This window comes from Anomalospiza imberbis, chromosome 25 (assembly GCF_031753505.1).
Source record: "Anomalospiza imberbis isolate Cuckoo-Finch-1a 21T00152 chromosome 25, ASM3175350v1, whole genome shotgun sequence".
In the NCBI taxonomy this organism is placed as follows: Eukaryota; Metazoa; Chordata; class Aves; order Passeriformes; family Viduidae; genus Anomalospiza; species Anomalospiza imberbis.
This window is the reverse complement of record NC_089705.1, coordinates 6,133,337-6,161,218: the sequence shown is the minus strand read 5'-3', so window position 1 is coordinate 6,161,218 and position 27,882 is coordinate 6,133,337. Positions and strand designations below refer to the sequence as shown.

General features: G+C 47.3%; 1 protein-coding gene and 1 long non-coding RNA gene across 4 annotated transcripts in view; one reads left to right on the top strand and one right to left on the bottom strand.

The window, feature by feature from the left end:
- LOC137462488 (uncharacterized) overlaps positions 1-27,882 on the top strand; it is a 338,602-nt gene that overhangs the window by 94,431 nt on the left and 216,289 nt on the right. The window lies entirely within an intron of this gene.
- Positions 1,214-27,804, bottom strand: MACO1 (macoilin 1). 2 transcript variants are annotated; one of them, XM_068172732.1, is made up of 11 exons: positions 27,507-27,804; positions 20,878-21,019; positions 19,330-19,456; positions 17,989-18,112; positions 17,430-17,608; positions 16,479-16,974; positions 8,231-8,389; positions 6,551-6,733; positions 5,709-5,829; positions 2,914-3,088; positions 1,214-1,969 (listed from the first exon to the last, which is right to left on the bottom strand). In XM_068172732.1, the coding sequence occupies exons 1-11, from the start codon at positions 27,584-27,586 to the stop codon at positions 1,767-1,769; spliced, it is 1,989 nt and encodes a 662-aa protein (XP_068028833.1). In that variant the 5' UTR covers positions 27,587-27,804; the 3' UTR covers positions 1,214-1,766. The 2 variants fall into 2 exon arrangements, with proteins under 2 accessions (XP_068028833.1, XP_068028832.1); XM_068172731.1 differs by having other exon boundaries at positions 16,479-16,977; positions 27,507-27,801.

The window sequence follows — 27,882 nt, the reverse complement described above, 5'->3', positions numbered from 1 at the left end:
GAACCCCAAACCAGCTGCTCCTCCTTCTGCTTCACTGCTGCAAAAGGAAAAACTTACCTGGAATAACAACCCAAACTTATCCTTTGTGCTTCTACATCAGGGCAGTTAAAAAGGCAAAAAAAAAATTAAAATTATTTCTTTTTATCTGCAAGAAAGTGTTTATTCTTTGTAAACCCCACAGAAAAAAGAGGATGCAGCCAAGACCAAGTAGTGAACAAAAAGGGTGCCCGAGGGGGCAGCAAAAGGGGAGGGACCTGAACACAAAAATCAGGGACAATATTCCATGTTCTGCACAGGATGGAAAACCTCCGACAGCTCTGAGCAACACTTCCATGGCGACAATGACACAGGCTGGCTCCAAAGTGCAAACCACAGCAACATGCACACCTGGCTAAAGCTGGCATCCCAGGGCAGCTCAGGGACTGAAAGGATGGAATTTGGATTCTTCTACTGACTTGAGTGTCCTGCTCCTTTCTTCTTGTTGTAGTTCCATGAGGCAACGTGCCAATTAACACCATAATTTTAAAAATTAATTATTTTCTTCTCAGAACTTCCAGAGTCCACTGCATGTTTGCAAAACCCTGAAGCTGGGGCTGGATCTTCTCTTGGCTTCCCCCCCTCCCAAACTCTGACCCACTGCAGAAGTTGCCAGTGCAGAAACCCCTTTCTGTGGATGCAAACACACATTTTTAAATTTGTGCAATTTGAGGGTTCCCTTGAAAACTCCTTAACAAAAACCCCAAACTCCTTGGCAGTGGGGCTGGAAACCATTCAGACAGAAGGGGAGATCAAGTGTAAATGACAGCTGAATGAAATAAAAAACCCCAGAACTGCAGCTTTTATTAGGCAGCTTTACAGTGTCTCGTGTACAGAACATTGCACAGCTCCACCTTCACTCTCCTGGAGGGATCTGGTGCCTCCCAGGGCAGAACCACCAAGTACAGAACAACTGCTGAGTTTGGACCAAAATAAACAGAGGATGGAGCCTGGTTCCTGATCAACACCCAAATTACCACGAGCAGCTTGCAGCAGGCTCTGTAATGAGCTTTGATACAGAAGCTGGATGACAGTGAAGGGGGGAAAAAATAGTTTAAACCATCAAGTTTCCTCTTGAAATGTCTTTTCCCAAGGCACTGTGAACAAGACTGTTTAGCAATTCTCCATGACTAAAAAACACCAATGGGGATATAAATATTTCACACAACAACCACCATCACATCATCAGCTAGTCTTTATTCCTTCCCTTAAACAACGCCCCTGGAATTTGTTTGGTCCTTTGAGGGGGGAAAATCAAATTATCTTCTGCAACATCCACGTGTTTGTATTCAATACATCTATAAATCAAAGCTTTGTTGGGTTGTTTAACCCTTTCACTGGGAAAACGGAAGGGTTTTCCTCACTGGATGAATCTGCAAATCCAATTTGATCATTAAATAAAGAACTGAGGAGAAAGGGTTCAAAACCAAGCAAAGCCCTGTGTTTTTTTTTCAAGAGGAAACCATGCAAGAGTACATAAAAAGGCAAAATTGGCTACTTGAAAACCAAGAATTGTTTTTAATGCGTTGGCCAAGGAAAATAAATCGCAAAGTTCTGTGAGGTTTTCTAAAAATTTACAAGAAAAACCGATGGGCAGTTCTAGCCAATGCTCTTTTCTCCTGCTGGAAATGACAACAAACACAGTCCCACACGAAACAATTTCATCTTGACTGCAAGAGAGCCCTGGGGGCTCCTCCAGCCCCCGGGGCACAGGGAACCTTGGCATTCACTCATTTCTTCAGGGGCTGATAGACAGAGGCATTGGGGTCGAGTCCAGAGGGGCTGGGCTCCACGAATTTGGAAGAATAATGTGGGGACACAGGGCTCAGGGTGCTGGTGGCTGCAGTGTAGGTGATGCTGGGCATCACTGCCATCACCTCTGCGATCTTCTGTTTGAGGTCCTTGATCTCCTGATCCTTCTGCAGGATCTGCCCTGCAAACAGCAAAGCACAGCCCTCAGAACCAGCCCCAAACCTTCCCTCCCCCAGCCCCACGCCCCTGAAATCAGCACCTGTGCAGCTCTGAGCTGTGGCCAGAGCCGTGCTTGACTAGCTCCCATTATCATTTTGCATTATTTGGATTCCCAGCTGCACCACCCCCAAAGATTCATTCTATTTAACCTCATTTTCCTGCCTTTTTCCATCCCCCTTCTCCAAACTCCTCACAAAAGCCCAAGTAAGTGGTCATAAAAGCTGTTAATTTTCCAAACTGTCCCATTCCCATCATTTCTCTCTGAGCTTTCACACCACCACCACAGCAATTCCTGAAACCAGGTGATGAGAAAACCCTCTGCTGAAACAAAACAAAACAATTGCTCCCTCTAATTAAATATTCCTGCAATCAAACAACCTTCTGCAGGGAAATTAAGCTGGTGTTAAATAAATGCAAAGTTATGGAATGTTGCTCCATGGTTTGCACAGCTGCACAAAGCCTGGGCTGGGTTTTGTGTGGGCTTTCTGCTCCCTCTGGTGGCATCACCAGCAGTGCCCACACTCCCCTCACCTGCTGAGAGTTAAAACAGGTTGGGTTCTCCCCGAATTTAGGTTTTATTTACTTGAAGAGTAATAAAATATTATTATGAGGATGACGGGACAGCAGCTTAGTAACAGGCTTAATTTAATTAATTGATCTCTTTTGAAGAGGGAGTTCTTTCAGGGCTTTAAAAGATCTCCAGCTCCTTGTAATGACTTATAACATGCAGAAAACAATCATGAATTAATTTAAACACCTATTTTAATGTTCATTATCAGTTTGATGGGCTGGGAAGGTGAGCTCAGATGGTTTCATCTCCACATTCCCAGAGGTGGAAATGCCAAATTCTCTCTGAGAAATGCCAGGACTGCCCCCAGTCTGTGTGGAATGGAAGCCCCCAGGTACCTTGGGCAATCTCCAGCTGCCTTTTTGCATCTCCCAGGGCAGAGAACAGGTCCAGCTTGATCCTGGTCTCTGCACTCAGGCTGTTCTCCAGGTGCTGGGTCTTGTCCTGCATGGCCGAGAGCGCTGACATCAGCACCTCCGTGTCCTTCTCGTTCTCCTTGTACTTCCTCAGCTCCTGCAGGGGAAACTGGGGTGAGAATGGCAGAAATGCCACCCTGGGGGGCAAAAAATGTCACCTTGGGGGGAAAAATGCCATCATGGGGGGAAAAATGTAACCTTTGGGGGGAAAATGCCATCCTGGGGGGAAAAAATGCCATCCTGGGGGGAAAAATGTAACCTTTGGGGGGAAAAATGTCATCCTGGGGGGAAAAAATGCCATCCTGGGGGGAAAAAATGTCACCTTGGGGGGAAAAATGCCATCCTGGGGGGGGAAAAATGCCATCCTGGGGGGGAAAAAATGCCATCCTGGGGGGGAAAAAATGCCATCCTGGGGGGATTTCACACAGCAGACAGACCCCGGAGTCTTTCCCCCCTCCCCACACTGGGCCTGGCATTAATTAAAATGCTGGTTAATTAAGGCTACCTCCAGTAGCCACCCTGCAAGTGATTAAAGCTGTGATTACAGCATCTATTTTCTCTTCAGCCCTCCACCCAAAAACCCCAAAATCCCTTTCCAAGAGGCAGCTGAGGGTGTGGGAACACTTCCCTCAGGAAAAAGCTGGAATCACACAACTGCTCCTGTTGGAAAAGGCCTTTGAGAGCACCAAGTCCAACTAAAATACATCCCCAAGTGCCACATCTGGACACTTTTTATTTTTGGACACTTCCATCACTGGGCAGCCCCTTCCACTGCTTCACAGCAACATGGGAAAAGCTTTCCTGAAATCCAGTCTAAATGGGTGATGAAAGGGATTGTTTGTATCCCACATGAAACCTCGCTGTGCTGCAATGCCAGAAATTAAGGAAAGAGAAAAACAGGGAGCAATTATCCCAGCAACCTGTGGCTGGGGAAAAAACACAAACGTATTCTATACCTTCAAATGGAGGGACAACAGTGCAAAGGGGGAAAATATTAATGCCTGCAACAAAAAGCTTCTCTAACAGTTTGAAGATGCTCATAAAATCAAAAAGCTTAATTAGAGCTGGGTTTAATTATCTGAAAGCCATGCTCAAACACTCCAGGGATAAGCCACACTTGTTGTCAAGGGTTTGGTAAATCCAGGGACAACGAGGCTGCACCTGAGATTGGGAAACAAGTCCACAGCAGCACCAGGTGGGTTTTGAAGAGGCATTAAAAATCCATTTTCATGCAGATTGTCAGTCTGAGCACATCTTTAGGACAGGAATAAGGGCACACATTTGAGCTATTTAGCTGTAACAAACCCAACCCTGTTTGCTGCATATCTGCCACAAAGTATTTTCAATAGTCAGGCACTTTCACAAAAAAAAGAAAAAAAATAGCCTGGTCAGTGCTCCAGACTGCCCTGAATCAGCAACCTTCAGTGAAAAATATGATTTATTAAAATGAGACTGGCCACAGGCTCCTTGCACGAGGAGAAAAAGGTGATTGAGGGGGTTCTACCCTCAGTCTACACAGACCAGTGGGTTTGGGGGAAAAATCCCCATTTAACCAACAGAATGGTGTGGATGGAGCTCTGGGGCCATGGAATGGGGTGGATGGAGCTCTGGGGCCATGGAATGGGGTGGATGGAGCTCTGGGGCCATGGAATGGGGTGGATGGAGCTCTGGGACCATGGAATGGTGTGAATGGAGCTCTGGGGCCATGGAATGGGGTGGATGGAGCTCTGGGACCATGGAATGGTGTGAATGGAGCTCTGGGGCCATGGAATGGGGTGGATGGAGCTCTGGGGCCATGGAATGGTGTGAATGGAGCTCTGGGGCCATGGAATGGGGTGGATGGAGCTCTGGGGCCATGGAATGGGGTGGATGGAGGCCTGGGGCCATGGAATGGGGTGAATGGAGCCCTGGGGCCATGGAATGGTGTGGATGGAGCTCTGGGACCATGGAATGGTGTGGATGGAGCTCTGGGGCCATGGAATGGTGTGGATGGAGCTCTGGGGCCATGGAATGGGGTGAATGGAGCTCTGGGGCCATGGAATGGGGTGGATGGAGCTCTGGCCCTGCTGGAGCCATGGAATGGGGTGGATGGAGCTCTGGGGCCATGGAATGGGGTGGATGGAGCTCTGGGGCCATGGAATGGGGTGGATGGAGCTCTGGGACCATGGAATGGGGTGGATGGAGCTCTGGGACCATGGAATGGGGTGAATGGAGCTCTGGGGCCATGGAATGGGGTGGATGGAGCTCTGGGGCCATGGAATGGGGTGGATGGAGCTCTGGGGCCATGGAATGGGGTGGATGGAGCTCTGGGGCCATGGAATGGGGTGGATGGAGCTCTGGGGCCATGGAATGGGGTGGATGGAGCTCTGGCCCTGCTGGAGCCATGGAATGGGGTGGATGGAGCTCTGGGGCCATGGAATGGTGTGGATGGAACTCTGGGGCCATGGAATGGGGTGGATGGAACTCTGGGGCCATGGAATGGGGTGGATGGAGCTCTGGGGCCATGGAATGGGGTGGATGGAGCTCTGGCCCTGCTGGAGCCATGGAATGGGGTGGATGGAGCTCTGGCCCTGCTCCTGCCCTCACCCTGCCCAGCCTGGGGCAGGACGTGCAGGAGCTGCACTCCCTGGGCATTGCTCTGATGCAGATCCAGGGATCTGGGAGGGCTGGGAGCTCTCCCTGCAGGCTGCCCCGAGCCCCTGGAGCTGTGGCATTACCTGAACTTTGATTTCCAGCTCTCTGATCTGATCCTCTTTCAGTTTGATGTCGATGGTTAGCTTCTTGCACTCTGTCTCCAGCTCGCGGATGCGATTCCGTAAGGTCTCGGTGCACTCCCCTCTGCAGGGAGACAGGAGGTGAGATAACAGGAGGTGAGATAACAGCCAGCTAACTGCCCCTCCCCAGCTGCTTGCAGCATCAAAAATGATAACTAAAACTGAAGCATGAAAAGAAGAAGCCAGCTTTGGCCCACTCAGCAAAGCGATTCCCCTCACAGCAGGTTACTCAGTGTCACACCTCGGGTATTGGGAGGTTTGGAATGTTGATGAAATATTCATCAATATTCCAACTGATGAGAGATTCATTCCTTTCTGGGGAAAGCAGAAAAGCAGGAATAATTCTTTTCAGACATTTGGAGCCCTGCAGGTTGAAGTGACCCCAAGTTGTGCTGCTGTGGCACTACAGAACCCCACTGTGCTGAGCACTGAGAGCCACTGCCCCAGCAGGAAAATTCCAGAATTATGGCCAATGTCACTGCACAAATCCTTGATTCCCACATGAGAGGAGATGCTCCTTTGAGCAGGACACAACATCTGAGAGCACAATCCAGGAACAGCAGGAATCTTGGAGCACACTCATCCTTTACACGTGTAAATGTCATGTGGGCACTGAGGCTCAGCTGCAGGGTAGACACCTCCCAGTCCTGCCTTGTTTTAACACAAACGAGCCTCTCCACGCAAATAAAGCCGGCTTTTTTTTTTTAAATAAAAGATTTTTTTTCAAATAAAAGATGAAACACAGGCTTCTCCTTCCCACCCAAAGCCCCCCAAGAGCAGAGCACCTGGTAGCAGCAGCAAAGGCCACAGCTCGTGCAGCAGTTGCTTCTTCCAACTTCTTCCTTTTCTTTTCTTCCATTAATTGTTTTTCTACAAAGGTTCTTGCCTCCTGCTCTGCCTTTAGCTTCTTCTCCAGCTGGCTGATCATTTGTTTGTCTTTTTGTTTCATCTGTACAGCGTTGTGCAATCTGCAGGGGGACAGGAGAGAGCTTAAAATCTGGCTGGATTTGCCTCCCATTTTAGGATTATTTAACACAAAAATCCTCCTTTACAGCCCCCAGGGATGTGGCAGGTACTTGTTATAAATGACAATACATTTGGCTTTATTTCTATATTTGCTTTTACCAGTTATTATTGGTCACAAAGATTTTAATATAGCACAGTTTGTAATCCCTTTTAACTGCTTTTTAATAATCTATCAGCTAAAGTTTTCTTTATACCCATTTAAAATTTTGAGGCTGCTTTGCCTTCCTCCTAATCCCATCTCACAGCAAGAAATGAGTAAATAACTGTACAGGGTACAGGGGCATGTGGCCAACACTGGTCCCGCCACATTAACTGGTGCAGAGAAATCTCCAATTGGCCAGCCAAAACCATGACACAAAATGGGTTTTTCTGCCTGCTTTGAACTGAAACTGCCACAGTTATATATAAAATATATATATCTATTCCTTATTAAACTTTTAGAAATGGTAGAGTGAGCCTTGTTTCTGTCTCAGGCTGCAAGGTGTGGCTGGGGTGTGTGTTCTGCTCCCATCTGTCACAGCTGGGGCAGCTATCCTCTGTTCACTGGGAGTTTTCTTTATCCCTCCCACAGCCAATCCTCCCTCCAGGAGACATCTCCTGTTAATGGGCCATTAATTACTGGGGCCAGTGAGTGTCCCTGCATGGCTGATAAAACTCCATCATCCCCTTGGGAGATGCTCCAGGGGGAGGAGCCAAGCATTCCTACCTGGATACAATCTGAGATTTTGGGATACCACAGCAGCCTTTTCCCACTGCATTCCCAGAGGAGGAGCTTTCTGCCCCACTGCATTCCCAGAGGAGCAGCTGCTTTCTTCCCCACTGCATTCCCAGAGGAGCAGCTGCTTTCTTCCCCACTGCATTCCCAGAGGAGCAGCTGCTTTCTTCCCCACTGCATTCCCAGAGGAGGAGCAGCTTTCTCCTCCACTGCATTCCCAGAGGAGGAGCAGCTTTCTCCTCCACTGCATTCCCAGAGGAGCAGCGGCTTTCTTCCCCACTGCATTCCCAGAGGAGCAGCTTTCTCCTCCACTGCATTCCCAGAGGAGCAGCTTTCTCCTCCACTGCATTCCCAGAGGAAGCCCAGGCCCATCTCCAGCAGCCCTGGAGCTTCAGAGGAAAACTCCAGCCTTGTGCAGGATCCCTGCTCCAGCAGAAGCACAGCTGGCACTGCAGGAGGGCTGAGCCACCATGGGATGGGACTGCTGCCACCAGCCTGACCCACAGGCTGCCACCAACACTGTCAGTGTTGTTTTGCATTACTGCATTCTTACTTCCATCCTTATTTCAACCCCGAACAAACACCTGTTACTCCTGCTCCCACATCTCTGCCCCAGAGCCCCTCCGCTTCCACACGGCAGTCATCCAGCGGGGAGGGGGGTCCCATTTCCACCTGACGGGAGGCTCTGGCCCCCCTGGCAGGCAGCGGGGCGGGTGCCACCTACTTGTTCTGCAGCAGCTCGTTCTCCTGGCGCAGCTGGCCCATCTCGGCGCGCGCACCGCGCTCGGCGGAGCTCAGCGAGCTCACCTGCCCTCGCAGCTCCTGCTCCACCTGCCTGCTGGCCTGCAGGTCAGCCTTTAGCTTCTTGATGTCCTGCTCCAACCTGGTGGCACAAAGGACAGCGGCACGTTGGCTTTGCAGTTGTCTGTTGGCTTGTGCACGGGTGGTTTGGTGTGGTTATACTTCCTTTGGTAGAGTATAACCTGTCAGTTTGGGTACGGCTTATTTATGTGATAAATAATATATCTTAGACCACAGCACAGTATTAAAATAGGCATTTTAACATCCCCCAGTCTCTTTTTCACGTAACTAACTCAGAATAGTGTACAATAATGAGATGATTCCCCACATTTGTGGGCTATCTTACCTGAAAGGTAACAGGGACAAAAGCCAGAACACCTAGAGGAAGAATTTATTGACTCTTCATTTTCAGGGAGTATAAAAACAACAGGATGGAGTGTAAAAACAACAAGAAGAAATAAAATATATTGATCTGCTGACCAGTCAAAGGTTAAAACCAAGCAAGAAAATCCCTGAAACATCTCAACTCACAGGAATGTTTGACTAATGTATAAAACTCATGAATATGCATGTACCCCTGTAATGGAACAGGATATATGGAATATTGTTTTACCCTAATGGTAAGTTTTCTGGCCCATCTCCAAAAGCACCCCAGAGCTGGATATTTGTCCCTTATTAAGCTTTTAAAAATTCTAAGGAGTGAACTTTGTTTTTCACACTGGCAAAGACAATTCCAAAGGACACTCTCAGCTTCCTGCCCCCTCACCCCAAGGCTCAGGCACGTTCCATAAAAACAGCAGACCAAACCTCGCACCATCTGCCAAACCCTCAAACCTTCAGCCTCCAAACAATCAACTCTCCCAATTCTCTGATTGTGTCCTTGCTAAATAATCAGCTTTTATGTAACTCCACGTAGAGCCCCACACACCTCGGAGCCTCCCACAGGAATCCACTGCCATGCACTGTCGAGTGCTACCACAAATCCTATGGAATTACATTTCCCCTGAAATCTGAGAAGCTCTAAAGCAGGACAGAGCCACACACAAACAGGTTCCATTCTGTCCACAAATGCTGGGTTTGACTTGCTAGCCAGAGCTGAGCTGTGAATTGTCACCTCAACATGTTGGTATTTTCTTGCAGCACATGATGTGCATGCTGAGCAAGAGGATGTGTTAAGTCATCCCCAGCTCAGGAGTCAGTAAATTTAGTTTTAATTGCTCTTGAACAGAGACCATCTGCTCTACACTTGAAATTGTAGCTTTGGAAAGTTCTTGAAGATTCATGTAATCTTTTTAATTAAAATATTGTTAAATAAAACACACGTTTCGGAGGAGAGGCACTCAGCTCACTTTGATTTTCCCCCCACAAATAAGGTTATTGATTCTTAGAATAAAAACACATCACAGGTGAATAATCAACCATTTTAAACTCTGTTACACACTTATTGAAAGCAAATACACCCCAGCCATTCTCACACAATCCTCTTTTGCTCTGCCAGCTATTGATTTGAGAGTTTTTAAGTGTCCATAAAGAAGATGAAGGTGGTTTTATTTCCTAGGCTTCCACTCTGAATTAGTGGCAGTGGGACATTAAGACCAGGACAACAATCACAAAAGCCAGAATGAGCTGCCCTTGGTGACACTCAGCAGTGCAGATGAATGGCTGCAGCTTTCTGGTTTCTTAATGAAACATTTTTGGGCTTCAGGGCAGGGAAATCTCAGCCAAAAAGGCACTGAGCGATGAGCAGCAAGAACATCCTCTGTCCCTGACTGCAGAGGGGAAGTGTGGGATCACCAAGGCTGTGGAAATCCAGGGAAGTGGGTCTGTAACAGCTCTAACAGCCCGGAGAGATGAGAGGGGGAATGGAATGAGGAGCCAGGAGCAGCCCCTAGAGGAAGCTGGGACACCTCAGACCACTTCAGTCTCAGCCCTCTCCTGGCCTATGGAAGTGCCCTCCTGGGAAGATTAATTCCTTCAGTGCTCTATAAATTGGCAAAAGCACCCTCAAACAAGAAAAAAAAAAATCAACTTACAGGCAAATAGTAACAGCACAAAGCAAATACCCAGCTCAAAGGGAAGTGCACAAATCACTTCAACACCTGGTGCTCTGCTGAGGGAAAGAATGTGCAAACCTGACCAAGTATTCCAACCTCAGCCCCCAAATGGGAGCAGCAGCAGCTGGCTTTAGGTGAGTGGTGCCACCCTGTGCAGTGTTAAATGATGGACAGGGCAGCTGTTGGGCCAAGAAATCAGAGTTTCACTTCATCTGCCAAAAAAGCAGCAGCCCAGTGTTTTAGAGAGAGCAAATATTTTAATTAAAGAGAGTAGAAGCTGTAGAACCACTACCAGACTGGGGTGTGCAAACAGCTGATTGGTTTTAATCCAGGTTTTCATAAATAGGTGGGAAAATGCTGTTTCTATAGAGGAATGCACCTGAATCCCACTTGACACTGACCCAGAAATAACTTCAACATTCATGGCTACAGTGAAGCCATAACTGAAGATAAGAGCTGTAAATAGCTTTTACCTGTAGCCCAGACCGTGCCAAACTCAGATACCCCAGGATTTATTTTGGGTATTGAGTATTCCAGGAAAAGAAGCCTGAACAGCTCAGAGGTGCTGGCACAGGACAGGCTGAATTTGTATTTTTGGCGACGTGAGCTCAGGGCTGTGCAGCCATCTGCCTGGTGGCATTCCTGCACCTGAGTGCTCCCAGGGCTGCTCCAGACGGGGCTGGAACAAAGCTGCAGGATCCCTGGGGAGCAGACAGAGCCAGCCCTGCAGAGCTGCAGCAGAGATGAGGCCACAGGCACAGCTCTTCCTGCTCCGGGTATGGAATTTGTGGGGCTGGGGCTCGGGGAGGGTGGAACATCCACGAGACATCACCCCAAAGGGGCCAGGTAAAAATTAACACAGAAAATTCCTCTCTGTCCAGTCAATGCCACACAAAACCACTGGAAACTGCTTTATCTGTGGGCTTGTTTGGAATGAGGTTTAACAGCAAGATTTTAGCAGGTTTTAATTACATTGAAGGATTTGCTGCAGCTTTCAACACCAGAGCAGAGAGTATCTGTTTTCTGCCAATTACAGAGCAAATGCAGGCTCCTTTCTCCTAAAACAAGAGGAAGATCACAATCCATCATCATGCAAAGGCTTCCTGGGTGGCTTCTCTCCCAGAGCTGCCCCAATTAAGCAGACACAAGTTCATCAAGAAGGAGAAAACAAGAAGGGACTTACCCCTCAGACCCACAGGTGCTCCCTGCACTGTCACAGAGCTCACCTCTCCCACAAGGACATTAACACCACTCAAAAATAAAAGCACATCAGGGCAAACCAACACAAAGGCATACAAAATCCTCAGCTCTGGCAGAAAAAATCCCTGCTGCAAGCAGGGAGCAGAGCAGGGGAGCAGGGCAGGCCTCCTTCCCTCTGGAACAGCCTGCACTGCTGCTACAATGAAAAATGACCCCTAAACCAGCAGTTTTCACATTACTGTTATTCTTACTCTGATTTCATTTGCTGCTTAAGTCACTTATTTCCTGGCTTGTTGGAGAAAATGATTTACAGAGGAGGGGGAGCAAAGGCAACCCGAGTTCTGGAAGGTGTTTTTCCCTGCTGCTGCACACAGCAGCACTCACTGTGACACAGAGCTGCTTTTAAATGAGGCTTTAGTTGCAGATTATGTTGTGCTGTTTATACAAGTGAGGTCAATTCCTTCAGTTTGTCATTGCTAACTGCAGATTTATCCATTTCCTTTGCTGAGCACCACCTCCTGCCATTCCTGGTGAGGAGAATGAATCAGGGATCACCTCGGAGAGGGAGCATTTTCCCAAATGCCTTGGGGGATATTGATAGATGAACCTAAAGACGACTCAATTCAGCTTTAATACTCCCCAGCATCGATGTCTGGGTGCTCAGTTTACTCCATCCCATAATCACCTGGCAACTGCACTCAAATGAAACACAGCTTATATAAAAATGCTCATTTTAAAGTATCCACAAGGCCCTGAGATGCTCTCCAAAAGCTCTGCCTGGCACAAGCAGCCCCTGCAGTGAAGCTGTTCTTTCTGCTCCCCTGCAGCCCCGAGCTGCCCCTGCTGGGACTGACAGCGCTCCCTGCACCCCCAAAATCCAGGAATCCACAAAGCCAGGAGCCTCCTTTCCCTGCTGGGACTGACAGCGCTCCCTGCACCCACAAAATCCAGGAATCCACAAAGCCAGGAGCCTCCTTTCCCTGCTGGGACTGACAGCGCTCCCTGCACCCACAAAATCCAGGAATCCACAAAGCCAGGAGCCTCCTTTCCCTGCTGGGACTGACAGCTCTCCCTGCACCCCCAAAATCCAGGAATCCCCAAAGCCAGGAGCCTCCTTTCCCTGCTGGGACTGACAGCGCTCCCTGCACCCCCAAAATCCAGGAATCCCCAAAGCCAGGAGCCTCCTTTCCCTGCTGGGCCTGACAGCTCTCCCTGCACCCCCAAAATCCAGGAATCCACAAAGCCAGGAGCCTCCTTTCCCTGCTGGGCCTGACAGCTCTCCCTGCACCCCCAAAATCCAGGAATCCACAAAGCCAGGAGCCTCCTTTCCCTGCTGGGCCTGACAGCTCTCCCTGCACCCCCAAAATCCAGGAATCCCCAAAGCCAGGAGCCTCCTTTCCCTGCTGGGCCTGACAGCTCTCCCTGCACCCCCAAAATCCAGGAATCCACAAAGCCAGGAGCCTCCTTTCCCTGCTGGGCCTGACAGCTCTCCCTGCACCCCCAAAATCCAGGAATCCACAAAGCCAGGAGCCTCCTTTCCCTGCTGGGCCTGACAGCTCTCCCTGCACCCCCAAAATCCAGGAATCCCCAAAGCCAGGAGCCTCCTTTCCCTGCTGCAGGCTGCTCCCAGCAGCTGCCAGTTCCAAAGGCTGCTCTGCTCCTGAGCTCTCTGCTGCCTTGGGAAGGGGCTGCAGGAGGGATTAGCTCCCACACTCCTCATTTACATTCCCAATCCTGATTTTCTGTTCCATGCTTGCCTTCCTGGGGCAGGAAACCTTGGCCATCACCCCCCTGCAGCTGACACAGGAAACCTGCTGCTGCTTTAATGCCACTCCAGGCAGGGGGTGAGCAAGAGGCACCAGCCCCTCTCTGCCCATCAGTGATGTCACCAAATTTCACAATATTAGCACCAAATAGCCACAAATTCACATTAAAACCTCCCAGTCTGTCTCTGCAGGTAACACCATTTTAGGAAAGTGAAATAAGCTGTGGCTGAACAGCTTTTGCTTCACCAAGAAATTTCCCAGTCCAACTGCCAGAAGATGTCCTCGTTATCTGTGGGAATAATTAGTACATGAGACAGCTTGTTCATCACCTCGTGTGCCAAAGGCAGGACCTCTGTGGATACAGACAGTCCTGCCAAGCTGCACTGCCAGGTTTTTTGTCTGGTTTTAGTGCAGGGATTTTTAAGGGTGCAGAGGCAGGTCATGGGTTTTGCAGTGTAATGTGCAATAAACAACAAAAAAATAATTCCGCAGCAATTACAGCTTGGACTTGTTCCATACATTGAGGCTGTAAATCTGTTTCACCTCAGAAATGACAGTGAAATGGTAGAAGAAATGAATCTGCTGTGCACCTCCTGACAAACAGCAAAGGGCAAAAGGACACCAGGCTGAGCCCAAATGGATCCAGAGAGCTGGGGAAGAAGCACTCAGATCACAGAGGTTCAGAGATGAAGGGCTTGACAAGCTCCAGCAGATTCCAACACCCTCAGGAGATGTCTCAGAAAACCCCAGAGGTTCCTGAGCCTCTGGGACTCCTCAGCTCTGGCCTGTAAGAACGGAACAATTCCCAGGGATGGGCATCAGGAAGCTGATGCCACAAAACCAAGCACTCAGGCCCTGACATTCCACCAGGCAGAGCAAAAAGAAAAGCTTAACTTCAAATAAGAGCGTGTATAAGGTATATAAACCTTAACTAGCAGGACCCTTCCAGATAGATCACATCAAATATTTCAGAAGTTAACAACCCTGTAAAAATCCTGGTCTCCAAAACCCCCTGGTCATGACTGTCTCCAGCCCTGCTAATCCCAAGTCCAAGCAGAAGGAATATTTCACATTTGCTCCTGGTTACTCAGCCCAGGGCCATCATCTGTGGACACAAAAGGAAAGCAGCTCGGGTCTGCCATCCTGCTGAGAGAGAGGCTGCTGGACACCCAGCTAGAAAAAGCAGCTTTATTTGGAAGTTGAGCAGATCTGAGCTGAGTCTGAACAAATGCAGGACTTCACTCAGCCCTTTTCAGGCTGCAGCAGCAGTGCAGACTGGAAGTTTAATAACAGGAATGAGTAACACTCCTGGAAGTGGAAAAAATGATGAACAAATGCCCGGAACTCCAGGGACAGGATAATTGACAAGGTTAAAATAAAAAAGCACCATGAATTTTTAAATGTAAGTGCATCCATCCCATCCAATTTGTCAGGTGAGTTTATGCTCCCACTGGTGTGGGAGTTACGCAGCCAGGCTGAGCAGAAACAGGATTTCATCAATGACTCCAGGCAGCAGCTGGAGCAGGGTGCTGGGGTTTGGTGCTCCTGGGCTGCCTGCACAGGGACATCAGGGACAAGAAACAGCTCCAGGGATTTGTGGCACAACTCTACACCCACACATCCCAACACCACTTGTCTGAAGAAGTTCCATTCCCTCTCAGGGCAGAGCAAATCCCTTTCAGAGTACAGCTGTGTCCTGTGTCCTTCCCCAGCGAGTTCCAGGAGCTGCAATTCCCTCAGGACACCATCTGTTTTGTTGCAGACTCATTTCTGTGGTCCATGTTCTGTGACCACCTGCTCCAAGCTCCCACATAAGGATTTCAAGAGGAAACTGAAGCTTCAAACACAGCAGGTTTAACTCTGAGTCCCTGTCCCAGGCACACAATCCTCAGGCTGGCAGCTCACTCCTTCCCTTCCCTCTGCTCAAGGCTTAGGAATGTTTGGAACTGCAGCAAACGGAGCTGACCCTTCTGTCCCTCAAAGAGGGAGCAAACAAAGCCCGTGAAGAGTGCAGAGCTGCCAGCTGAGGCAGGGAACACCCAGCCAGGCCTGGCCAGGGGCTGGAGCAGCTCTGCTGAAGGCAGAGCCATGTGCAGCCCATCAGTCCTGTCACACATCAGCCTCACTGGCTGCTCTCTGATTTGCCTCTCACAGGCTCTCTACAGACATTAGGTATCAATCAGTCTGGGTGTTTAATTGGCAGGGGTATGTCAATCAGGACATACACACGGAGTGATTATCAGAGGGGAAAATAATATTTCCATTGAAGTAATTGTGTTCCCACAGCACAAATCCTCTGAGATAAAAGCCCAATTATCAAAGGTACCTGCAGGGAAAACAAGCCTGATCTGCCAATTAAGCTGGCCAACACTGATTTGGTAGAATAAGGAGTAAGAGACACGAGCCAGGTGGAAAATGCTGGAGAAGGGCAGAACTGTGGAACAGTTTTTGTTCCACACATCTCTCCATGCACAGTCACACCACTTTCCTCACTGGTGCTTTTCCTGGCAGCACATGACAACACCATCTGTCCCAGGGTGAGCCACTGCACCTCACAGACCCAGCTCCCTCTGAACTTCCCAGGAGCAGATGCAAAGCTGGGACTTTTCCATGCTGCCAGATTCCAGGGCAGTGCCTGCACAGGGCTGTGAGCAGAGCTGAACTCAGCTCCACACCAGCCCTGCCTCTCTGCACTCGCTGCCTCCACGCTTGGAACTGGAGATTAAAGCAAAAGCCAAACACTTCAAAGGAAAAACAAAACCAAACCACCTGTTCAGGCTCCAAGAAACCCCAGTGAACTCCCTGGAGAGGCAGAGGTCGCTCCACAGAAGAGCTGTCAAGGACAGATGAGCTGATTTTCTCACGTTTTCCTCCTGCCTTCCACCAGAGTATTTCTGGTGCCTCACAACAGAGCTGTGAGCTAGGGGAGCAGCAGATCCTGAGCCAGAAATGAAGCAATCTGCTCCAGGCTGCGCAGCCAACAACAACCAGGAACACAGCTCCACACATCTCCTGGACATCTTATCCCACCACTGCACAATTCTGCCTTCTCTAGGTGATCACGGGTGACATTTTCCTAATAAAAAGCAAATGAAACCCCTGAGTCCTGATGGACTAAGGGAGGATGAGACAAGGCTCAGGCCCAACTTACCTTACCAGTGCATCTGGTTTGCTTAGCTGGTTATTAGGAATACAGTTTTCCATTAAGTCCTTATGTGTGCTCGGGCTCTTGCTGGCACATTTCTGTTTTTTCTCATTTTTAGAGGATGAGGAGGGGATGCTCCCGTTGCTTGCACTGTGGCTGCGGGGTGAGGAGTTCACAACCCCACTGACATTTTTGTAATTTTTGGACGAGGCAGTGCATGAGTCCTCTTTCAAGAGGTTTTCTGTACTTCCTACAAGATCATTATTTAATCTTTTACTATTGATATGGTTTTCCATATATTCAATTTCTTGTATTTTAGAGTCTACAGGTTGCAAAATGTTGTTGTTTATTCCAAGGTTGTGTTTCTTTGCATCCTTGTCCTTTTCTTTCCCTTTTTCTCGATATTCCAGCTCTGGCAACGTTGCAGAGATTTTTTTATTGGCTGGAATTCCTCCATTGTGCTGCAGGAGTATTGAGGAATCCATATCAGATAATCCTTTGGCTGCTGCAACAACAAAGTGAAAAAAAACCAACTTAGTTCATTAAATCCATCAATACCGTGCCACAGAAAGAAAAATCATTATGGACACACCCATCATTCCTGCAGGAAACTATCAGTATTGGAGACTCTCTAGAAAAGAGAATCCCAAGTCACCTATTTTAAGGCTTTTTGCCTCATTCCAGGCAGGAAAGAGGGATTTAATAATCAATACTAGAGCTTCACACAACACTGACTGACCAGATTGATGCAGCTGCTAATGAAGAACTGAGCAGAGGGGCCATAATTCCCTTTTCCTGTCACATTAACCCCTCCGAACTGATTTCACTTCTGCCCCTCTGAGCTCCCCACACTCCCACCAAACCAAGCCAGGCTGGAGCAGCTCCTCCTCAGCAGGCCTGGGCTTTGTTTTCCCTTGGACCAGCAGAGAACAGAGCACACACGAAGGAATTACTTGCCTTCCTCTGCCTCCCTCTCTTGCCTTTGCAGCATCTGCTGCTCTGGGGGCAGTGCCTGCTGCAGGAGCTGCATGTAGAACTCGTTCTCCTTCTGCACCTCCTTCTGCTTCCTCAAACGCATCTTGTAGCTGACGTAACTTTTAAAGCCAAAGCCCAAAGTCACAACAGGGTAGCCAATGCTAAGGAGGAAAAGAAAAGCAATATTATGGCTCAAACTACAGCCATGAGAGCAAATTAATCAAGTATAGACACAATTCATATACACATATTCATATATATATATATATATGAGAACTTCCACAGGAACTGATTTATAAAGTGGTTTTTGCTGTTCCACAGGAGCTCTCAAGAAATGCTTGCAATATCCACACTGCAAATCCCTCCCAGCACAGAAAGGTGGCACTGGGTCCTTGTTTACACACATTTCTCAGGGAACATTTCACGGCAGAAGTGTGAGGGAAAAGCTGAACTGCCAAGGCTGAACCCAAACAAAAAGCTCTGATTATTCATTTTCCTGGTGAAATAAAGGTTAATGGGAAAAGGACAGGGAAGCACTTACCAGTGTGCTGCAAATGGACGGCAAAGGTCCACATGGAAGTTTTTTAAATCTTTAAATCTGATGGCTGCTTCAATATAAACAAAAAGTATCCACAGTGATACTGTTGGTAAGCACACACCTCTTTCTGTGGGGGGAAGGGAAACAGAGGCACCTCAGGGACAGAGTACAGGCAGCAAGGATTTGAAAGTTATTTTTAAAACATTTCAGGAGTCTGAGGAAACAAACCTTAAAGATTTCACCTAAAAAGATCATAACTTAGAAAAAAAAAAAAAGGAAAAAAGAAGCAAGTTCCCATCAACTTGGATGAGCACTGAAAATGAGCAATTCCTCAAGCTGCCATGAATTAAAATATTAAATCAGCTCAACAGCTACAGCTAAAACTGGCCCATCAGGTTCTTCCTCTTAAACATCAATCCCGAACAACTTCAGATAAGGTTTTAACATATTAATACAGCTCCAAAAATAACCCCAGATCCTGCAGGTATTTGAAATTGGGCAGCAAGTGGCTCACAGCACCTGCCATCAGCTCCCACACTGCTGTTATTAGCAGTGACTAAGTTGTCACAGAGCTGAGGGAGGGATGATCCACAGCACCCTGCAAACCCCTGGGATCAAGGCTGGCACAAAATGTTCCACAAACCCCAAATCCCAAGAATCTGGGGAGTGAAAAGGTACCCCTGGAAAAAAAAAAATAATTACATTTGATTCCTAAAATGTTTTGATTGAGGGAAGGAACTAAACCTCCTCCCCCAGCTCCACTGCTTCATCCAGACCCAGGGATTTATGAGAACAAACTCAGGGAGAAAAGGGCAGCAGAGGGGGACAAGAGTTCTCCATGGAAGCCTCAAACTGTCAGGGCAGCCTCTGGTAGCCCCAGCTCAGAAACTGCACCCAGCTGACACAAAGCTTTGCTAAAACAGAATTAAACTCACTGAAATAACTGGTATTTGAACATTATTAACTAAATTATCAGCACACCAACTGAGTGTGGAGGAACAGAGCACTGTCACAAACTTGTCCTGTGTGCTCTGTAATTGTTGAATCACTGCAGGAGGGTTTTAAAGTCAGGAAGTTAATTTTCTTTTAACTGCTCTGGAAGTCCTGTTTATTCCCCTCCAGTTCCTGCTTACTGGAGATGCACCCCAAGTGCAAAACAAAAAAACAAAACAAAATTTTTAACTAAAAAAAAAAACAAAACAAACTACATGAAGTGAGGCAGAAGGGCTTTGTTCCTAAAAGATGGAGATACATCTTGAGCCCTGGAAATTGTCAATAAAGAAGAGCTGGAAATAAAGGAATTATAAACGAGCCAGGAAGTTGTAAATCAAGAATAATGCCCACCTGTGTGCCACACATACTGTACCCACACATAGGTGCTGGCAGCAAAGAACAGCCACTGGATTGGGATGAAGAGCAGACAGATGATGTTGGAGGTGAATGCTACACACACAAAAAATACTGAGAAGGCCTGGAAGAAAGGAGGGAGGGGGATAAAGAACAGGGTTTGGTTATTCCAAACCAAATAGCGTTTTTTATAGATATTAAAATACATATAATGCATTTTATATAAAATATCTGATAGCTATAATTTTATCACAAGCCAGTATTTCTAATATTACATGTTTAAGTTAAATATATTTAACACATTCAAATATATTTTATATAAATATATAAATAAAAATATTTTACATGTCTATATATAAGTTTTTAAATACAGCCATATATATAGCCCCATATATAGATAGAATGTCTGTGTATACACCTATATATACACATATAAAACATATATTTTTTAATATATAAAATGACTATATAACAGTTATATAAAATATCTAATAGCTATAATTTAATCACACACCAATATTTCTAGTATTACATGTTTAATATATTTAACATATTCAAATATATTTTATTTAAATAAAAATATTTTGTATATCTATATATATTTATATAATTTTTATATAGCCATATATATAGCCCTATAGATAGACAGCATGTCTGTGTCTACATTTATATATATACATATAAAATATTTTTAATATATAAAAAGTCTATAGAACAGAGTTATACAAAATATCTAAAAGCTATAATTTTATCACACACCAATATTTCTAGTATTACATGTTTAAGTTAAATATAATGAACATATTAAAATATACTTCATATATATAAATATTTTATATATATATTTATATATTTTTTTTAAATATAGCCATATATAGCCCTATATATAGATAGCATATGTCTGTGTATACATTTATAAATATAAAAAATATAAAATATATATTAATATATCAATATATATTATATGTTAATATATTAATAATATAAATATAATATAATTATAATTATTAATAATGATATGATTATAATTAGTTTATTTATACAATTAATTATAATATAATTATAATTAATATAATTATATTAATATATTATATGTTGATTTATTATATATTAATATATTAATTATATTATTAATATAGTATATATTAATATAGTATATATTGATATATTATTATACATTAATATATTAATATAGATATTTTTATATGTTTATATCTTATAAAATATGTTTATATTTTATATATATTTTTATATATAAACATATAAAAAAGTATATTTTAATATATAAAAATATTTCAAAGTCTATGTAACAGGTTCTCTTGAAAACAACACAGAAAGTCTTGCCTGTTTACATATACACAAGTTTACATATAATTCTGCTGGATTCCAACCCAGCTCAGGCATTTCCCCAGTATTTCCCCGTGGTGGGATCTGGCTAAATCGTTATTTCGCCACGGACAAAACGTCCGTCAGAGGGAAGAGGCAGGTCAGCGAGGAGGCTCCTGCCCCAGGGGGCTCTCCCGGCAGGGCTCTGCGCCCACTCACCAAGCCCTGGTATCGGAAGGAATCGTACACGCTCCTGATGAAGAGCCAGAAGGGCCACAGGTACTCAAACCTGAACTCCAGCACAAAATCTGCCAGCAGCACCAGCGCCCACACCACCAGGAACTTCAGGTACAGGAACGTGCTGGGGGAAGAAAAAGGACACTGCAGGTCAGCATTTCCAACAGAGAAACTGACTTTTTTTGGGTTTTTTTTTTTAGTTAAAATATTCAGAATTAAAACTAAGGACAACTGTAATACATGGAAGGAAATGACAGCCAAAATAATTTTATGATATAAGTTTAGGGGTTTTTTTATTATTATTCCATTACAGCAGGCCTGGCCTAATGAAGCCAACGCTGAACTGCATTTGTGTTTCCTCATGAACAGCAGGGTCATGAACATGAACATCAGCACCCATCTCCCTTTGCACTGTCACACAGTGAAGTCCTGCCACAGGTAACTTCTCCCAGCTGGAATGTTCCTTTTCCAGTCCTCTCCTCCAGGAATGTTGGTGTTCCCCCATCCTCAGCAGCCTGCACATGTTCCCTCATGTAACACAGACTGCAACACCAATAAACTCAGATGTATTTTAAGCCTACAGCAATTTAAAGTCTGTTTTGAAACTGAGTTATCAGTGTTAGATTTGAATACATTTCTATGAAGGCAAATGGATCCCTTAAAAACAACCAAAACCTCAGAAAAATGGAAGCACATGAGGCCTGAGACCAGCCTAACTTCTATTTTTAATTATTTCTGAGCCACATTCCCATGTTCTGAGTCCTGCATTTTGAACCACTGATGATCCTTCTTGGCAGCAGAGCTTAAAAACATTTTGAGCTCATACCCAAGTAACACTTGAGGCATCAGCCCAATCCATTCTTCCAAAAAAGAAGCAAAACCCCTTTTCTCCCCAAACCCACCACCCCAGATCTGTCTCTCCAGCTCCCCAATCCCTTGCTGCACTCTGTTGGGTTACAACAACAAAAAAAAAGAAAAGAAAAAATAAAGGAGGGGTTAAAAATATTTTTTTTCCTCATTTAAATTGAATGCAAATTTTCCTTTCAGTAACTTGTTTTCCCTCCTCTGCCACCCTGCCAGCACAACCAGCAGAACTTTGCCCTGGAATGTTCAGTGGGAGGTGCCAAGGGTTTGCACCCAGTGCCAGGCAGGGTCGAGTTTCTGCCCTGCTCGGGGCTTTTTTAGGAACTTGTTCTGAGCTTTGGGCAAGAGACAAAACAGCAGATTTCCAGGGAAGGAGCTGGGTACCAGCAGAGACTTGGAAAGAACTGAACTTGTGCAATTGTCACCCAGGTTCAGGTGCAGACCGCAGGGCTGGGAAAGCACTTGGATTTCTGGGGAGCCAGGGTGAATGGCATGTGCCTGAGAGTGCCCTTATCAACAGAACGGGCTGGGGAAAAATAAAGCAAAGGGCTCCAGGAAGCACTTCAGTGGAATGGAAACAAAACTAATGGCACACACTTGGAAAAGTTAAGGAAGTGCTGCTTTCAGTTCTGAGGGACCCAGCCCCAGTCACAAATTACTGCTTGAGAAGAATGAAACTACAGTGTGAGTACTGAAAAAACCCTCACACCCAGCAAAACATCCCACACCAAAACCCACCAAAACCCCTTAAATGGTCACACTGTCCTGGTGGATTATGCTTCCACACAGGCTGCCTTTCCCTGTTTATTTACAGTTCAGATCCTCACCAGAAATCCGTAAAAAGCAGCTGCGTTCAGAGAATATTTGACATTAAAGGTGACATTTGGGTCCAGACTCTGGAATTGCACCTGTGCAACTCCTGAGATCTGAGAAATTCTATAAAATCCTCCCAGCCAGGAATTCCTTGCTCAGTTTGGTTGTGCTGTGGAGCCTTTTCCTGGGTCACTCTCGTGGCTATTGTTTATTTTCCTGCCAGGAGGACATCCCATTTTTCCCAGCAAATGAGGGCTGTCAGGACTCATGCTGCTCAACGGTGAAGTGCCACTCCAAGTGAAAGCATTTGCTGAACAAGAGTTCTGTAACACAGCCATTAAAGTGATTTCTGATATTAAATTCATATCAATCCAAGGGCCCCGCTGACACTTAGCACCTTCTAAAGTGGGATTGGAACAATGCAACACTTGTAAGGAGGTTTTGCCAACAGTATTAAAGAGCCTATTTCTCATTGTCTGAAGGGCTCCAAAGCCATTCAGAATTCCAGGAGTTCAGCAAAGTTTCAAAGCCTCAATCCTTGTGCTGGCCACAGCAGGGAGGAAGCCCACATCTCAGATCCTGCTGCCCCTGAGGTGCTGCACAGCCAGGTTTGTGTTCAGGCCAGCCCCCAGCCCAGCAGGGTGAGCTCACAGCTGAAACACATCCCCAGGAATTAAATCCCCTGGAAAACCTGTTTATTGCACAGGCTCAAAAATATTCCGCGAGGCCAACTGGAATTCAGAGGTGGATCCCAACACAGGGAAGATTCTTGCAGATAAATACCTAAAATCTGGGTTATCCAATTTCCTGACACATGTCATAAAATCTGCCCTGGGTGACCTGGCAGAGGTTTAAGGCCAGGGCTTTCCCCATGAAACAGCATATGGCATCTAATCCTGGAGGGTGATAAAGGAGAAGGGAAGGATGGACACTTCCATGTGAGGAGCAGGGCGCAGGGCAGGGAGGAGCAGTGATTCCAGAGCTGCAATTTCTCTGAAAGGTCAATTGATGGCTAATGTACACTAAATAGAAAGATTTATTCATAACCCTGCAGTGCCTGTGTTCCCCCTTTGAATTTGCAAATAAATAATTTTCCTCCTTATTCTTCCTCCCCCTGCAAGTGCCAGATGCCATTTCCTTTTTTCCCCCCCTCCTTTTTTTTTTTTAGTCTCTTGTTCTTTGTTCTCCTTTTACTGCCCCGCTGAAGCAGATCCTCTGCAGGCTGTAAGGTAAAAGCACTGCCAAAAACCCCTAGAAAAAGACCCAGTTCTGCACCCCAAACCCAAACTGGGGGTGGATTAAGCCTTAATTCTAGCCCACTATTATCAGCAAGGCCCGAAGGCTGGAAAGGCAATCCTGGCACGCTCCTTTGGCAGCCTGACTCATCCAAGACAATGGAGTGGGAGGCATCCCGAGGCTGGCAGGGTGCCAAGGGCACAGGTGAGCTTTAAAAAGGTGAATTTGAGCATTTGGGTGAAATCACCAAATCATCAACAACCCCCACCTCAGCGTTACCCAGCAGCCACAACACCGGGGATGCCGAGTAGAAATTAGCAAATATGAAATCTTTATCTAAATAAACACACAAACAGATATCTAAGATTATTATTAGTGGGCAGAGGAAGGGGAACACAGCGAGCTTGAAAGGCAGAAAACATCACTGCTGGCACTGACCATGGGAAACACCTGCCAGCTACAGGTTTGAAAAGGAAAAGAAACGTAAAGAACCCCGGGCAAGCTCCCTGAGCCCCGATTCTGTGTCCTGTCAGGGCACAGAGGGTGTCCATCCCTGAGCTGGGGCAGGGCAGGAAAGGGAAAACCCTGCAGTGATGGCAGCCCAGGCAGGGGCAGACAGTCAGCACCCAGGGCTGGCACAGGAGGCACTGCCAGCTCGGGGAATTCAGCTGCAAACCCCAAAATCCCCAAATGCACGGGAGCCCCTTCAGCTGCAGGGAGAGAGAGCCAGGGCAGAGGGGCTGGCACAGCAGAGCACATGAAATGCAGCATAAATGACACTGGAGCCCTGCACTGAAGTTCAAGTCATAAAAGGCAGCTCTGCTGCTTTGTTCCAGACCTCCAGGGCAGAAAATGCTTTACCCTCTGTAGGAAGCTGGTAAAAAAAGCGCCAGAATAAATTAGCAGGAGGAATCATTACGGATTTTCAAGAAAAGCCTAAAAAAGGCCACATTCCTGGAGGTAGTGCTGATGTTTTCCTTGCAGTTTATCTGGCTGTCAACAATCCAGTGCCTGGAATTCAGCCCTGTCAGGATTTGGGTGGCAGAGGGAACCCGGAGTATTTACGGGGTCGTGGCACCCAGGAATCCTGTCCTGTGCCACCAGGGCCACTTGGAGATGAGACAGCCTCCCCTGCCAGGCACCCACTTGGCTGCCAGCCCACGGAGTGCCTGGGATAAAGGGCAATTTACATCCCCAGCTAAAAAAAACCTGCCTCTGAAGGAACACGGAGTATTTCAGGACTATTGTCAGGGAATCCATGAGACAGCATCCATCAGCTGATGTGACAGCACGAGTTTAGGCAGGGATGTGTGGAATTCATCTTGAAACTTCCCCAGCCAGGAAAGTGGGACCAAGCAGAGCCAAGACAAGCAATATCAGCAGTGCAGCTGAAGGATTTTAGCCAGATCAAAATGAGGACTGGGAAGACTCAGGAACAAATAAGCTTTAATTGCTTAACTGATGACAAGCTGCAATGAATACTTTTAATTAACAATTAAGGGTTTAATGCATGCACACTGCCAAAGGTAGGAGATGTAAAATCACTTCAGCATTTCTAAACTGTTGCCATTGTTTTACATGGGAGAAGGCAAAATTTGGAATATAAGCTGTAGAAATAAGAGATCCTCCAACTCCTACCGAGAGTGTGGTGGGTTTGGAGATCTGTTGAAAGCAGTTATTTTAAATTATAATAGAGTTCTTTCCACAGATCCTGCAATACTTCTAAAGAGCATAAGTCACTGCAAAAATCAGCATTCAGAGAGATCATCCACATCTTTCAGTGCAGCCCAGGATTTTATATTTCTAGCTTCGTTCTATTTTTCTATCACTTCTTATAATCTGCTTCAGTTTTACCCGTGCAATGAACTCTGCCACCAGAGCTTCCCTGCAGGACAACTCCTTCCTTGCTCCACCTGCTCCAAAACTCCTCATTTTCCCAGCCCTCACCCACCCCACGTGTCTCAGTGACAGCTCTGCCCTGCCCACACTGCCAGGCTGGACAGGAGGCTTAATTTAAGATCAGGCTTAATTTAAAAAGCAAACAAAACAAAGAGTTAAGTATCCCAATCCTGCTGTTTGCTCAGCCTGGCTGCTCTGCCCAAAAACCCAGGATGCTTCCTCCTGATAACTGCATTTACTGGGTCTGTGTAAGCTGATGGGGACAATTAAGATAAACTGAATAAATAACCGCAGTAATTACAAGAATTTAGACAACTGTAGTTCTGTGAGAAGTTACCTGTATGCGATCACTGAATTACGAAGTGAAGAGAGAAAAAAAAACCTTAAAAAAAAAAGAGAAAGATCCCAAATCCATGTAGAAAAACCTCCCTCTGCTTCGATTTCCAAAGGGAAAAGCCTTCCCACAATTTCTCTTTCTTTTCTGTGGGACAACACTCAGAGGACATTGATTGTTTCTGTTTAGCAAAATGCCACGTGAAACAAAGGCTAAAAATCCCATTCCTGAGCCAAAGCATCCCAGGAGAAGCAAAGGCAGAGGTGCCTCAGCTGCTCAGAGACTCCAGCAGCTCTTCCTGCTGCACACACTCAGCTCCTGGAGCTCCTCTGAGCTTTCCCTGATGTCCCCTCCTTCTCTCACCCCACCTTCCCTGCCAGTCACCTCAAAGGCAAAGCATTTGGAATGACTTTTGAAATCCAGTTATAAGCAATTCCTTATATATTTGAATTATTCTTCGCCTTGAATAATAATTTCTACACGAGGGATGTTTTTCTTTACCGTTCCAGGCAGGGTTTTCCCAAAACCTGAAAGTCTAAAGCAAGAAGCTCTCTACTCTCACAGATTCACCACAAGTGGGGTAAGCAGCACACCGGGACAGTTTTATTCCTGTCACAGCTCCCCGGCAGCTGCTTCCCTCATGCAAAGTTAACATCTGAATTGTATGAGCTCGCTCAGGTTTCCAGGCACCGTATTCATCAACCCCACTGAACTAGAAACAGAAATGGGACAGCAGCACATTTACTACAAGCTTCAGAGCCTCTCCTGACCCAAACTCCTGCTGACCGAGAAATGCACAATTACTGCGCGCCACACAGAACCGCCACACTGGGGAGAGAAACACAGCCTCACAACCGGGGACACAACTCAGCGTTCTGCCTGGGAGCACCTGGAAAACGCCGGCACATCCCAGCGCACCTCCCTCACCGCGCGGCTCGGGGCTGAGCCGGGCACCCGCGCTGCCCCCGGCACGCCAGGCCATCCCCGCTGCTCCGGGCATTCCCGAGCAGCCTCCTGCCGCCGCGCCTCTCGCGGCTTCAACAACTCCGGGAGAGCCCGAGCCCGCAGCCCGGCACCGCTGCCAGCCTGAGCCTGAGGGAATGCCCAGCCGGGAAACCCTCCCCGGCGAGACCCAGCCGAGGCGGCAGCTCGGAGCTCCGGCAGCGTGCAGCTGCGAGACCCCGCCGGGAAACGCTCCCCAGGCGAGGCTCGGAGCTCCGGCACCGCCGCGGTGACACCGGGCCAAGGCCCCGGCGCTGGGCGCGCAGCCCAGGGGCGGCCGGGGCCGCTCCCTCCCGGCAGCACCTTGGCCAGCAGCACCCCCGGCCCCGCGGAGCCCCGGGGGCGCGGAGGGCCCGGGGCGGGGCAGCGCCTGAGGGGCGCCGGGGCGCCATGACGGTGACAGGGCCGGGGGGCCCGGCGCCGCGCACCGCCCGCTCCCGGCGCCGCGGCGGCCGCTCGGTACCTGCCGTAGATGCCCTCGGTGATGCGGTTCCGCTTGAGCGGCCGCCGCAGTTTGCTGCAGTCCGCGCTCCGCCGCTTCATCCCGCCGGCCCGGCCCGGCCCGGCCCGCCCCGCTCACGGCAGCACCATCCGCCCCCGCGGGGGGTTCCCGAGCGCGGGGCCTTTTTTTTGGGGTTATTTTGCTTTTTTTCCCTTTTTTTTTCTTTTTTTTTTCCCCGGGAAACAAAGAAATAAAAATAATTCCTGGTCCGTCCCTCCCCGCCGTGTCCCCCCGCGCAGCCGCCGCGCAGCGCCCCGCCTCCCCGGCGATCACCAATCAAACGGTTGATCCCACCTGAGTGGCAGCATGTCCGGCCAATCGGCAGCGGGCAAAAGCA

Bases quoted from the DNA above. Each gene is read 5' to 3' on its own strand.
- MACO1 (XM_068172731.1), bottom strand. From the start codon at position 27,586: ATGAAGCGGCGGAGCGCGGACTGCAGCAAACTGCGGCGGCCGCTCAAG. The intron at 21,020-27,506 runs GTACCGAGCGGC...TTCTTCCCCCAG, and splicing joins ACCGAGGGCATCTACGGCAG to CACGTTCCTGTACCTGAAGT. The intron at 3,089-5,708 runs GTAATGCCACAG...TTTCCCCTGCAG, and splicing joins AGCTGGAAATCAAAGTTCAG to GAGCTGAGGAAGTACAAGGA.